A 13,214-nucleotide genomic window follows, 5' to 3' on the forward strand; every position below is an offset into this window, starting at 1 on the left:
CATCTTTTCATGTGATTTAACGTTGCAAAGAGTAAGACTAAGCATCAGTTTTTGTCATACAAACAGAGAGCAGAAAGTGAACAGCTTTACCAGAAGCCATTAATAAGATGGGTAATTTTTATTACAAGTTTTAAACATAATTAAACATATTTCATTTGTTGACCATCGTTGATTGGAAGAGACAAAAAGGAAAAATAAAGCATGATTGCAACAAAAGAAAAAGTTATCTGTAAAGTCTGTTCAAGTTTTAACTTGATGTATATCAGTAGAACTTTATAAAAGCATAATATTTTATCATTAAAAAACAAAGCGTTACCATATTTTCATGCGATTTAACGTTGCAAAGAGTAAGACTAAGCATCAGTTTTTGACATACACACACAGAGCAGAAAGTGAACAGCTTTACCAGAAGCCATTAATAAGATGAGTAATTTTTATTACAAGTTTTAAACATAATTAAACATATTTCATTTGTTGACCATCGTTGATTGGAAGAGACAAAAAGGAAAAATAAAGCATGATTGCAACAAAAGAAAAAGTTATCTGTAACATCTGTTGAAGTTTTATCTTGATATATATCAGTAAAACTTTATAAACACATAATCTTTTATCATTAATTAAAAAACAAATTGTAAATAATAGAAAATAGCATTATTACGATCTTGGTACAAACACTCAATATCTTCTTTGATTGTTTTGATTATTTTGCATGCCAGGCATTAGGTTTGGTCTTTGCATGTATGTCTGTTGTTGCTGAACTGGTAAATTACTTTGTGCAGGTTGCTGCATGGCCGTGTTATCTCCTGTTCTTATATTAAGCCCACCAGCTTGCTGAGTGTTGTCATTTCTTAACAAATGTCTGAGCTGTGTTTGTTCATGCATGCCACCACCTCCCATGTTAATATTACGCATGTTGTGCATTTGCATACGAACCACATTCGGTTTGTTTGGAATGTTCAAACCACCACCTCCAGGTGGCATAACTCTTTGGTTCGTCATCATAGATGTGCCAGCATTTCCAGGAGGCAAGTTGCCACTAATTTGGTTGGGCAATGTTGCATTTACAGTGTTCCTTGTACCACCAGCTAACATGCTTGGATCCTGCATATGATTTCTCATAAGTATTCCTTTTTGTCTCACTGTTATACGCTGCTGCTGGTTTTGTTGTGTTGGAGAAATAGTCATGCCGGACATCCTATGTCCTTGCTGGATAGGTTGATTTAAGCGAGACACTGGGTTAGCCATTGACATTTGCATTCCTTGTGATATATTCTGCTGTACATGATATTGGGGCCGAGGTTGTTGAAACTGGATGCTTCCAGTATTTGGCTTTTGTTGCTGAGGTTGCACTCTGTTAAAGTTTTGTTGCATAGAAAGTTGTTGATTGGTTGTTCCAGGTAGGGCATTAGGTTGCCCTTGTATTTCTAGATTGGAACTCGTGGCAGGTGTCATGGTGTTCATGCTGTGTACTGTGCCTGTTTCTGAAGCTGCTGTTTGATTTTGTGATCTTTCCCTTACAGCGCTAATACTGGCTTTAATAGCAGTCATCAGTGCGTTTGGATCAGGTGGAATGAGTCCAATAAACTGCTTTTTATTGTCTTTGTTTTTGAAAAACATTAGAATAACGTCTTTCATTTCTGACGGCTTTTGTGTGTTAGTGATAGTAATGAATCCAACAACATTTTTCTGCAGTTGCATCATTAGCTGTTGTGCAACATTGGGAGGAGACAAGTTGAAGTTTACTGTACGATACAAACGTGGCTGTAACTGCATATGTACAGCTTGATGCGACAAAAAGCTCTGTGGAATAAATTGCACCATCAACTTTTGGGGCCAGCCATTTGTATCAATTTCTGGGGTTGGATTACTTTGCTGCTGAATTATTTGACAGCGAACAGTATGAACTATACGAGGGACAGCTTGCCCTTGAGCAGTACCTGGTTGTCGCCTGGTTTGTTTCCATTCAAGTGCCCCATTCCATATAATCTTTGGTGCTGAACCTTTTTGGGCTATTTGCACAACACGCTGGGCTTCTTTCTTCGCTGCAGCGTAAGGAGAATCAGCAGTGGAGCTGGGGTTGGGATCGGTGTTACCAGATGTGCTGGGAAATGTGTTAATACTGGGTTGAGGGACAACACTTTGGAAGCTTGGTTGTGAACTAATCTGTGACAAAGAATCGCCTGAAGCAATATTTCTTATTGGATTTGTTACCGAAGATGTTGATGCCGTAGTCAGCATTGGTTGCATCATGCTACTTGGTGTTTGAGATATTTGCTGGGGTTGTATGTTTTGTGTTGCAACAGCCGAGGTTTTCGTCATAGTGTCTGACACTGTAATAGGTTGCATGGAAGATGTGTTAAACTGGGATGATTCGGTGGGCAGACTTGTATTAGGTATAACAGGAGCTTCTGGTTGATTTATTTGAAGATCACTTGACCCGTCCACCACAGGACTTGATACTTCCATCATTGTGTCTTCTTTTTTTACACTGACTATGTTTTCAGGAACAATTTCTGTTACAGGAACTGGCTCTCTTTCTGTGGGAAGTCGGAAACCAGAAATGAGCACGAGATGTCTTCTGTCTTGAGCGTAATTCATCAGTGAAGGTTGATTGCTGTTGCCGCGTAAAAATACCTGTTGCAGCTCAACAATATTTCTTGGTGATATTACGGAAATGCTCACCCCATTCTCACTCAGTTTGTCTGTAATTTGATTCAGAGTCAAACCAGCATACTCAAAACTTTCAACGCATGGCAGTTGGTATGGCGGAGTATTTGACACAATGAAACATAGTTTAGTTACTTGGGGGTCACTTTGGGTGTCTGAGAACTCATTAAAAAGTTGAAGAGAAGTTGCCAGTCCTTCATTAATATGACTGTACTGCTCACCACCTCCACCACCAAATTTTATGGCATCCAATGTCTTAATAAATGTGTGGACATTCCTTGTTGGAGGAAAACATTGGCTTAAGGATTGAGGTACTACATCAGCGGCATGAAACAATACCAGTCCGTATCGGTTGCCATTGGCGCTTGTAAAAAGTTCATCACTGGTGTTGGTTTGTTGGTGAAAATGATTGACAGCTGGCAAGATATATTGTTTTTTAAGTAAATCCCAGTGACTGACCATGTTTGAAGTTGCCTCTACAACAATAACAACCTCGATGCTCGATGGGGCATTTTCCTCCTTCACCATGGTTCTGGTTGAGGGACAGTGGGACACAAAACAAACACCTTAGCAAAATTAGTTTATCTGAAAAACACAAGTTATAAACGTTGTCACACGTTTGTAAATAAAGCTAACGTAATTTTAACAACTCTGTAGTCAGTAAAGAGATTGAACTCGTTCCTCTTTCAATAGATGTGGAATTATTGGGGAATTCAACTTTTTGTTGGGCACGTTAGTGGCGTTGTAGATCCGTTTTCGTCGATCAGCTGTTGGACACGTGAGTGGTTTGTGTTTTCGTCGGAGAGTTATTCCCACATCTCGATTCTTACATAATATATATTTATGATTAAAACAGCATAATTTTCAATTAGTTAACGATCGGTTTATTCAGAGTCGGTATATGGTAGGATGGGGGAAGACGGGACTACCTTTTGTTACAGTATTATTGGACAGTATTCTAACCGTCCAACAAAGTGCGATAACTGTGGTAATAAAATCGGTGTTAAATAAACGACTACAGCATTATTTAATGCTTGCCGAATCATATATCATTAAAACTCCCAAAATTGTGTAGTTTTATTGCGCGTTTGCATTTTTAATCCAATATCGTAGAATAATTAAATAGTCTGAAATATTTTGTACAGTTTGATTTTGTCTCTCAAAGCAAGTTTTAGCTTTGTAAAAAAAGCTAAAATATAGTAGAGTGGGGGAAGATGGGACACCTCATCATTCTATTTTCTCGTCACATTTAGTAGTAAACAAAGAAAACTAAAATAATTTTAAAACCGTACCCTAACGACTCCCATAGACTATAGTGTTATAATTGTTTAAAACACGATCAGGATATTTGAATATTCTGTGCTAAAGGTGTCTCATCTTCCCCCCTTACTATATAAACATGAGGAAAATTGGCATGGAATAATACGGCTTTAATTTAAGATAAAAACACCGAAAAATAAAATCGTTTTAACGTTATATAGGCTACATAAAGTTTACATGGCAAAGAAAGTATCACAGTCGGCCATTGCTGTAGGTTAACTACTAGCTGCAGAATAGCTTACTATATGAAACTATTCCAACTTTTTGTCCCGTTTTCCCCATATTGTAGTCTTGTGGATTTTTAAACCGAGCTACGGCGCCGAACGATGTTTTTCTCTCATGTTTTGCTCTTATGTTTTGCCTTTATGTTTTGCCCCCTAAGTTTTGTCCCAGTTTTGTCCTAGTTTTGTCCCAGTTTCGTCCCAGTTTTGTCCCAGTTTTGTCCTAGTTTTGTCCCAGTTTTGTCCCAGTTTTGTCCCAGTTTTGTCTCAGTTTTGTCCCAGGTTTGTCCCAGTTTTGTCCCAGTTTTGTCCCAGTTTTGTCTCAGTTTTGTCCCAGTTTTGTCCCAGTTTTGTCCCAGTTTTGCCCCAGGTAGTTCAAAACCCTGAAACACCCTTCCAAATACAATGTTGTCTATAAACACCTAAAATTGCTTGTCCTGCAAACATTTTCAATCAATCATATTTAAACAGTAAATTGCCTGAAGAGATTAAGGGAGAAACATATTGTTGCTGTTATGATGGTTATCTTAGCTTCTAAACACCACCCACTCAAGGAGAAATAAACTTCAGTGGTGTTTGGCAGTAAGAGATAATTTTATGTGATGATATAATTGACTTCTCTATGTCTTAATATGATAACCAGAATGTGCAATCGAGGCATAAACTGATTTTCGATATGATGTAATTGATTAAAACAATAAACTGAAGCGAAACAGTGTTTAGTGTTTACTATTTAATTAATCAGTATTCGATAGAATGCTTCATGTTACTAAGCTCAGTCAAAACCTGTAATTCCAGTATATTCATATATTGCAAATTTATTTTGTTTTAACCATACTTAAATCTAGAAAAAATTAACAATTAATCATGATTAGCTTAGTTTTATTGATTATTATTAGCACAAGCTGTGGAGAGAAAGTTTATCACAATAGTAGGTCCTTAATTAATTATTGAAATTCTACTTTACATAATGAACATTTGTTTGTGCATCACAAATCGCTATTCTTCTTACAATTATTTTTCATGTTAATGGTTTTTGGTGATATATTTTATAAAACATTAAGGAGCAAACATTGCTTTGTTGGTTCAGTTGTTCACAAGCTTGTTTTTTTACAGTAACTTGCAAGACTATCGGATTTGATATCAAAACTTTCAAGTATCATGTGAACTGTCCAGCAAATTGTATGAAGTATTATCATAGGCTGTGGGGAAACAAGCGATATACTGCATACTCTTCAATATGTGTGGCTGCCATACATGATGGTAGAATTACAGGTGAATATCATGTATATGTCTGAGTTTATTGAGTAACTGTAAATAAATTTTGGTAAATTATGTCCCCATATTTAATATACATTAAATATTTGACATAATAATATAATATTGTATTTAAGGAGTTTATTAAAGTAGAAGTATAAAGTCGAAAACTTAATTGCAATTAAAATGTACGTTTTATCATAATTAACCCAATATATTCTAGATGCTGGTGGTAAAGTTACGGTTTATACAAAGATGGGACAAACTAGATTCAGAGGAACTTTAAGGCATGGGATCCAAAGTTCTAGAAGGGATGGTTATCAAGGAATTTCCTTCAAATTTAAAAGTATAATTATTACTTGCAACAAACACAGATAATTTTATTTATGTATTATAAGTTGACCCTAACAAATATTTCCTCCTATTTAAATGATTTAAGGTTTGCTCGATTTGTCAAGTTTTATGTATTACGCACATTATTGATTAAGTTATATGTTTTATCTAACAACAGAAACAAGTGCATGTAACCACCGGGATGCATTGGAGTCTTCCAAAGTGTACACTGTAAAATGTCCTAGAAATTGTCATTTAAATGTACCAGTGTATGGAACAGGTGTTTATAAAACAGAATCTGGGATCTGTATGGCTGCCATTCATGATGGGATTATCACAAGAGGTGAGGAAAATATATTTTATATTTACATGAACTATTCTTTTTTCTTTAGCATGTTAGATCTTGGAATTTAATAATACGTTTTTTCAGTAAATTTATTATGTAAATATCAATTAAATAAACAGGGTTTTCATTTTTGAGAAAATTGAATTTAGAGAATGCATTATCGTGTTTATTGTAATTATTGTTTCACTTGTAAATGGAATATGCACACTATCAAATATAAATCATCGAGGTATTTTCATTTAACATGATGTATAACACCGTAATCCTATTTTAACTTAATGCAGCAAAAGGAGGAAGTGTAACAGTCTATAAAGCTCGTTTTGTTGAGAAGAATGGTTTCCATGGAACAAGAAGACATGGTGTAACATCTTTAAGCAGTAAATATTTCGAGAAAGCATTTCTGTTTAAAGGTAATTTTAAAGCAAAATGTGTAGTTGTAGGTGCTGTTGCCATAGTTTTAAATGATTCTCATTTATTGTTGTTGTGACACATAATATAAAGCTTTTCTAGCAGAGTAACGGCATTTCAATAACTTGTTAACAAATAAAAACAACTGGCAAGAGACTTGGCGACAATTGCTCAAACCCATCGATAAGTTACATTTATTCATTAAAAAATTATCCTTTAACAGCTCCAAACATATCATGTAACGCCAATGGAAACATGATGAGTGAATGGTTCTATGGGTTTTGTCCACCTGGATGCAATGAAACAAACTATCAAGTAAAAGGGGATAATATTTATACAGAAGATTCAAATGTGTGTGCAGCTGCTGTACATGACGGACAGATTAAATCAGGTTTAATACTTACAACATACATAGGCAGACTTTTTTATATAAAAAAGAGATGGCTGGGTTTAGAAAAGATTACCTTAAATTAGTATTAGTTATCCAGCTTGCAATATCGAACATTTTGTTGTTATATGAAAAATGTTTGTTCTATTTGAATAAGAGAATAAATTAAAAATGCCACAATACCAAAACTGTTTTGTTTATAAACATTTATTTTTTGTAAATATGAATACATTTCAGACATTGGAGGATTGGTGAGTGGATATAAATTATCAGGTTTGACTTCATATGTTGGAAACGTAAAGAATGGTATAACGAGTGAAACACATGGAATATACCAAACATCTTTTACCTTTCAAAGTAAGTTTAAAAATATTAGAAATACATTTTTGTCATAAATTGTTTAACTTTATTGGTAAATATTAAACAAGAGAGCACAGCTTTAACCAACGGGCATGTATAATAATTAGCAAATTCATGTACCTGCTGGAACTATAGATAACGATAAAGGTGAAGATTTTAATTTGATAATCTCCAGACTGCATTAAGTTAACTTACAATTATAAATACACTTGTTAACTTAATAATAAGGATTAAATCTATATTTTAAAACTTTTTGTGCTTTTGCTCCTAAGACAAACATGAAAGTCTTCTTTTTGTAAAATTTTACTTTTATTTCCAGTATCTTGCACCACAACGGCAGAACAATTTGTAGCAGAACGATTTATGGTGATTTGTCCTTTATATGTTCATTGTTACCGAATAATTAATACCTGGGAATTTGTATTCGGGTCATTTGTGTATGCAGATATTTCCAACATATGCTTGGCAGCAATTATGGATCAAAAAATATATCGCGGTAAGAAAAAAATGTTTTAAAATATAAAATGTTTCTGTCAGTACTGTACATTGCTTTCTCACACTCGTACCTTATTTTACTGCATTTAAATATTGGTTCAACCACCAAATTTAATTTTAGTGTGATATTACTGTATAACTAATATAGTTAAGTCTTGTATATTTAAATGCAGGGTTGCAGTTTAAAAAAATAATAATTTCATATTTTTTCTGATTAATTAGGATATACAGTTTATTTGTTGGCCCTTTAAATTTCTGTTTATTATTTCGGCATATTATGCAAGATTGCAAGTTAATAAATATATTTGAAAGCTAGGAATAATTAAGTAAGTGGCGTAATGAATTCTTGTTTTAAACATAATAGTCATAGTGATACTGTTAATAGAATTCCATTTTCCACAGGTACAGGTGGACCAGTGTACGTAAGACTAGCAAAAGGTTTGCTCTCATATTCTGGTCTAAGTAGTGGAATAACATCTATTTCCAGCCGACCACACGGTGTTACACAACGATCTTTTATATTTGAAGATGCCACTGGAATGGGTATAGTATGGCTGTGACGAATATACAAACTACTGAAACTAGTAATAATTTAAATATCTTTATATTATTACTAAGTTATAATTAGCGATGATTTATAACATTTAATCATTTGAATCATTATTACAGGTTTAATGTTTGTATGGTTAAACAAAAATATTTTTCTTATAATAACAAGTCTTTTCATTACAGCTCTGCTCTCTTGTTAAACTTGGTCTTGCTTTTCTTTTCAGCACGGCATGAATCTTGTTTGTTACAAGGAAGTGACTTTAATCAACAAAGGTTTGACGTTCAGTGTTCTGGCCATTGCTTTCTAAGCACTGATTCAGTGTGGGGTACTGGTATTTATGCTGATCACTCATACATCTGCAGAGCTGCTGTACAAAACCGAAGATTAGGAAGTAAGTGATTCAGATTCAATGGCTGGGAGTTCATAAATATGGAATGCCAGTAAAACTTTTAAAAAAAGGGTTGGGTCTTTTTTTGGTCCGGTTTTGTTTGGTATTTTCTACAGAAGACATCTATATGTCTGGCATGTCATAAACGTCAGGTTAAACAAATAAATGTCACTTAATTATCTATGGTCATCATTTTTGTTACCCCAGTCCCCGCTTTGTGGTGATGCATTTTTCTGGGTTGGTGTCAATTTATACTTTCTATTATTGACCATTTGGTTGGATCATTTACTATAAAGGAATAAAAAAAATTTGTTGTATCCTCGCGGGTTCACGACAGTTGTTATAACTTACAAAACAGGTGTTCTGTTTCATACACCTTGTACCTGCATAATAGACACCTTACATGTTGGGTTTGTTCTGTAAAACATAACTTATCCATCTATGTTATAAAGTAATTTGCCTCCAATTTACTTTTAAGTATGTTGTATTGACATTTAAATATTTTTAGAATTTGAGGATGGCATAATCCATGTTGAAATTATAGAGGGACAAGCATCCTACAACAGTACAGAGCGAGTGGAATCTCATTTATTGAGTAAAAGTCATGGACCATGCCACAGATCATTCAGATTTACTGATGAATAAATATATTAACATGTTGTGCCTTTGATTTCATATAACATACAAATGAGGACCTAGTTTGTGAAACTGAAGTTTAGTACAACTCTTACATTATTATAACCTGTGTGTAAAATACATGCAATAATCACAATAAAGAAATGAATCGCCAATAATTTTCTGAACGGTTTCGAATCATAAGATGATTGGTCAAACTAAAAGTTAATCATGTTGTTCAGTTGTTTCTTTACATGGAAGGTCCAATTTATGATTGGTGTACAAATAGTCTTTTTTAGCCTAATCCACAATTTCAGTTTCTACAAAGGCAAATAAAAAGTAGTTTAAAAAAGTTGTCCCATTTTGCCCCATGTGCATTAGATTATGAGTTTCCAATATAATCCAAATAAAGTTACATGCAGTGTAATTAACTTTAATTATCAGCGTGCACAAATGTATTATCATAAACCACTATACTAAATCAAGTACGTATTAGCAAATCCAGCAAAACACACAAAAATTTTTTTTATCCGTTTATTGAGTCAATATTTCATCCAATGATAAGTTCACCTGCATTAAAATGACAACAAATTAATGAAGTATGAGATGAAAATAAAACACGTCCTCACTGGAAGTTGACTCTTATTGTTTCCAAACCCATATATCTTCTGCATTCTTCCACCACTTGTCTTCTGCATCCTTATTGTAGTATGAATCCGTGCCCAGTACAGGTGGAAACTCCGGCTTGGCACCTTTGCGTCTAAGAAGATTTGTCTTAAATTACTGCTGACAAATATTATTACATCACTACAGCAGGCAAATAACAGATATTGAGGAATGAATTATAAAAGCGTTTAGAAAAATACTGCGACTACTTAAAATGCTCACTCATTCCAATGTCCGAAGACCACGGAAGCTTGAAGAGACATCAAGAGAAGAAGAGCAAAAACAATCTTTCCATCCATTTCGTTGAGATTTGTCTGGAATGCGTTGATGATTATGTGGTTGGTGTGGTCGCTTTTTATATTCTCAAACCCCCGTTAATTCCACCGATGATAAGCGGTGAGAACACCTCCTGTTTCTGTCTACTTAAATATTTGAATATTCCAATGCGGAGTGGCGACTGATGGTTGATGATATAATCTTTTAAACATCGTCAACGTTCAAACTTTTATCGATGATGAAGTTATCAGCACTCTAACAATACCTTTACCACTTTCAATTACAGTGTAACGTAAATGTAGAAGTTATTAGCCGCGTGTTAAAAGTTTCTCTTTTTGTATAATGAACTTTATCTTTTTGTATAATGACCGAACGAACAAACAAAGTAAATAAATAAATGAAGTTTCTTTATTCCTAGGACAGTCGTTACAACGGGTGTTCCGTTTCACACATCTAGGGCCACAAGCTTACGAGTCACCACGTTTGTATTGCTGATAATTTGGAGAAACTATTAGTGACCGCTGGGTTGAAGTAATTGTAGGTAAGCGTCTTGCTCAAGGCCACATAAGCCAAGAATGGTGGCAGTGACGAGCCTTAAACCCATAATCCATGGGTTAACGTTAGAGGCATCTGCAGGCGCGCTAACCAACTTGCAACGGCGCCTAACTAATTTGCATTTAAACCTTGCCGTTCTTCCTCGAGAAAATTTTGCAGCGTAGGCAAAACATCCTCATCCCTTCGAATCAATTTGTTTTTACCTCTAGGACTGCAAGCTACTTTCCTAATTTACATACTACACTTGTTACTGAGTGTTGTTATGTTATTAAAACTGCTGCATTGAAAGACAAAGACACGTTCCCATATGAAGGAGTAGGAACACAACGTTGCAAAACAACCTAAGTTAGAATTGGATTCTTCGTAAAAGCGTTAAAACAGCTGGCAGTTCCAATGCTGCACGACTATAGACGGTCGTGCTGGTTGCAATGAAAAAATCACATGTGTGCTTAGCCTAATGGTATAATCTGCTTCGCATAATTAATGCTATATGCTGAATTTATAAACGATCTTGATTTGTTTTTTTCGTTTGTTTTTTGGCCTGGAGTTTTCGTGCAATTTGATATTATTGTCTTTAGGACCTCATCTTATGCAGTATGTTACTATGTTTGGTAGAAATGTATGCAAGCACAGAGCATGACAAAGCGTATATATAGTAGGGTGGGAGAAGATGGGACACCTTTTCAATTTATTTTCTTCTCCAATTTGGTAATAAACAAACTTTCAACGATTTTTTATAAAACTTTATCTTCACGGCTTTCACAGATCTGTATTAATTGTTTAAAACACAATCAGGATATTTGGTTATTATGTGTGAAAGGTGTCCCATCTCCCCCCACCCTATATATGTACCTTTATAAACATGTAAATGTTGAGTTCTACCAAGATTTAAAGAAAACTCAAAACTTTCAAACAATTTTACTAAGACGTAAAGAAACCTGCGACATATTACTTAATAGTTCAAAGCACAAAATGATATGGAAACATTGAAGTAATACCTATCCTATATTATTTAAGCCTATACAGACCAGATCCATGAGGTACTGGGTAATGTCAAAAAAACTTATCTTTATAGTTTAGTGACATCTGCGCTGTTATATCATACACCTACAAGTTTTACCACACATGACAACATTCATTATACAGAAAAGATCAATGTTAAACTTTTAATCATGGGTTTGCAAGATGAACTTTTAACATTCGTGGCTGACAAACTTATACATGTTACACTGTATTTGAAAGCGGGTAAACGTATTGTTAGCGTTGCTGATGTTTTACAACTATATTATCGATTAAAGTTTGAACGTCGACGTTGTTTGAAAGATTACATCATCCACCATCAGTCGCCATTACGCGTTGGAATATTCAAATCATAAAGTAGAAACAGGAGGCGTTCTCACCGCTTATCATCGGTGGAATTATCGGGTATTGAGAATATAAAAAGCGACCACACCAGCCACACAATCATCAACGCATTCCAGACAAATCTCAACGAAATGGATGGAAAGATTGTTTTTGCTCTTCTTCTCTTGATGTCTCTTCAAGCCTCCGTGGTCTTCGGACATTGGAATGAGTGAGCATTTTAAGTAGTTGCACTATTTTCTTAATGATTCATTTATTCCTAAATGAGTAACTTGCCAGCAATATTATATAAGACAAATGTTCTCAGACGCAAAGATGCCGAGCCGGAGTTCCCACCTGGACTGGGCACAGATTCATGGTCCTACAAAAAGGACGCAAATGACAAGAATGTAGAAGATGGATGGTGGAAGAATGCAGAAGACGGATGGTGGAAGAATGCAGAAGATGGATGGTGGAAGAATGCAGAGGATATATGGGTTTGGAAACAATAAGAGTCAACCACCAGTGAGGATGTGTTTTATTTTTGTTTCATATATACTTCATTATTTTATTGTCATTTTGATGCAGGTGAACTTATCATTCGACGGAATATTGAGTTCAATAAAAGGAAATGAAATGTATTTGGTTTGGTTTTCTGAATATTATAATCAGAAAGGCGCGGTAACGTTTGATCACTAATGCTTAAAATAAATATCAAGTTAGCTTGTGTAATAGAATGAATGTAGCTTGCTTTATCTTCGCGTGGCCGGAAAGCGACACTCGTTATAAAACGGGTGTTCTGTTTTATACACTCCATGCCAGCTTACGAATTACCACGTATGCAACTTTGAATACGAACCAACAATACAAATATATTCAGGACGTCTTGAATCATCATTAGAATTAACACTTACGCGTGTTTTGCTGATAATCGAGATATTCTAACGGACAATTGGAATTTATAATTAGGGTAGCGTTCCAAAATCACAAGTTTTAAAACTTCTAAGCAAAACGACTCACGAGCTACA

General features: G+C 34.8%; 4 protein-coding genes across 7 annotated transcripts; 2 read left to right on the top strand and 2 right to left on the bottom strand.

Moving 5' to 3' along the window:
* Positions 1 to 419: 419 nt before the first annotated feature.
* LOC149727783 (mediator of RNA polymerase II transcription subunit 25-like) lies at positions 420 to 3,423 on the bottom strand. Its single transcript, XM_089888485.1, has one exon. The coding sequence runs from the start codon at positions 3,193 to 3,195 to the stop codon at positions 676 to 678; it is 2,520 nt and encodes an 839-aa protein (XP_089744611.1). The 5' UTR covers positions 3,196 to 3,423; the 3' UTR covers positions 420 to 675.
* A 794-nt stretch (positions 3,424 to 4,217) lies between these two features.
* On the top strand, positions 4,218 to 9,527 carry LOC149727784 (uncharacterized). Of its 2 annotated transcripts, none has more exons than XM_089888491.1 (11): positions 4,218 to 5,139; positions 5,325 to 5,483; positions 5,689 to 5,811; positions 5,977 to 6,141; positions 6,429 to 6,554; positions 6,776 to 6,943; positions 7,178 to 7,297; positions 7,620 to 7,796; positions 8,204 to 8,338; positions 8,569 to 8,736; positions 9,242 to 9,527. In XM_089888491.1, exons 1-11 carry the CDS (start codon positions 5,076 to 5,078, stop codon positions 9,376 to 9,378), a joined length of 1,542 nt encoding a protein of 513 aa, XP_089744617.1. In that variant the 5' UTR covers positions 4,218 to 5,075; the 3' UTR covers positions 9,379 to 9,527. The 2 variants fall into 2 exon arrangements, with proteins under 2 accessions (XP_089744617.1, XP_089744616.1); XM_089888490.1 differs by having other exon boundaries at positions 4,229 to 5,139; positions 8,198 to 8,338.
* A 339-nt stretch (positions 9,528 to 9,866) lies between these two features.
* On the bottom strand, positions 9,867 to 10,396 carry LOC149727785 (uncharacterized). Its single transcript, XM_089888512.1, has 3 exons — positions 10,237 to 10,396; positions 9,978 to 10,108; positions 9,867 to 9,918 (listed from the first exon to the last, which is right to left on the bottom strand). The coding sequence occupies exons 1-2, from the start codon at positions 10,311 to 10,313 to the stop codon at positions 9,991 to 9,993; spliced, it is 195 nt and encodes a 64-aa protein (XP_089744638.1). The 5' UTR covers positions 10,314 to 10,396; the 3' UTR covers positions 9,867 to 9,918; positions 9,978 to 9,990.
* A 1,329-nt stretch (positions 10,397 to 11,725) lies between these two features.
* Positions 11,726 to 12,923, top strand: LOC149727786 (uncharacterized). 3 transcript variants are annotated; one of them, XM_089888509.1, is made up of 4 exons: positions 12,345 to 12,418; positions 12,515 to 12,587; positions 12,627 to 12,711; positions 12,775 to 12,923. In XM_089888509.1, the coding sequence occupies exons 1-4, from the start codon at positions 12,415 to 12,417 to the stop codon at positions 12,883 to 12,885; spliced, it is 273 nt and encodes a 90-aa protein (XP_089744635.1). In that variant the 5' UTR covers positions 12,345 to 12,414; the 3' UTR covers positions 12,886 to 12,923. The 3 variants fall into 3 exon arrangements, with proteins under 3 accessions (XP_089744636.1, XP_089744635.1, XP_089744637.1); XM_089888511.1 differs by having other exon boundaries at positions 12,354 to 12,418; positions 12,515 to 12,590; positions 12,654 to 12,711; XM_089888510.1 differs by having other exon boundaries at positions 11,726 to 12,418; positions 12,515 to 12,711; positions 12,775 to 12,827.
* Positions 12,924 to 13,214: the final 291 nt, after the last annotated feature.

Source organism: Ciona robusta, chromosome 11 (assembly GCF_009617815.1).
Source record: "Ciona robusta chromosome 11, ASM961781v2".
NCBI lineage: Eukaryota > Metazoa > Chordata > Ascidiacea > Phlebobranchia > Cionidae > Ciona > Ciona robusta.

Coding starts and splice junctions, on each gene's coding strand:
- LOC149727785 (XM_089888512.1), bottom strand. CDS start 10,313: ATGGATGGAAAGATTGTTTTTGCTCTTCTTCTCTTGATGTCTCTTCAA. Junction 10,109..10,236: donor GTCTTCGGACATTGGAATGA/GTGAGCATTTTA, acceptor AAATCTTCTTAG/ACGCAAAGGTGCCAAGCCGG.
- LOC149727783 (XM_089888485.1), bottom strand. CDS start 3,195: ATGGTGAAGGAGGAAAATGCCCCATCGAGCATCGAGGTTGTTATTGTT.
- LOC149727786 (XM_089888509.1), top strand. Junction 12,588..12,626: donor CCTACAAAAAGGACGCAAAT/GACAAGAATGTA, acceptor AAGAATGCAGAA/GACGGATGGTGGAAGAATGC. Junction 12,712..12,774: donor ACAATAAGAGTCAACCACCA/GTGAGGATGTGT, acceptor ATTTTGATGCAG/GTGAACTTATCATTCGACGG.
- LOC149727784 (XM_089888490.1), top strand. CDS start 5,076: ATGATTAGCTTAGTTTTATTGATTATTATTAGCACAAGCTGTGGAGAG. Junction 7,797..8,197: donor GGATCAAAAAATATATCGCG/GTAAGAAAAAAA, acceptor CATTTTCCACAG/GTACAGGTGGACCAGTGTAC. Junction 8,339..8,568: donor TGAAGATGCCACTGGAATGG/GTATAGTATGGC, acceptor TTTTCTTTTCAG/CACGGCATGAATCTTGTTTG.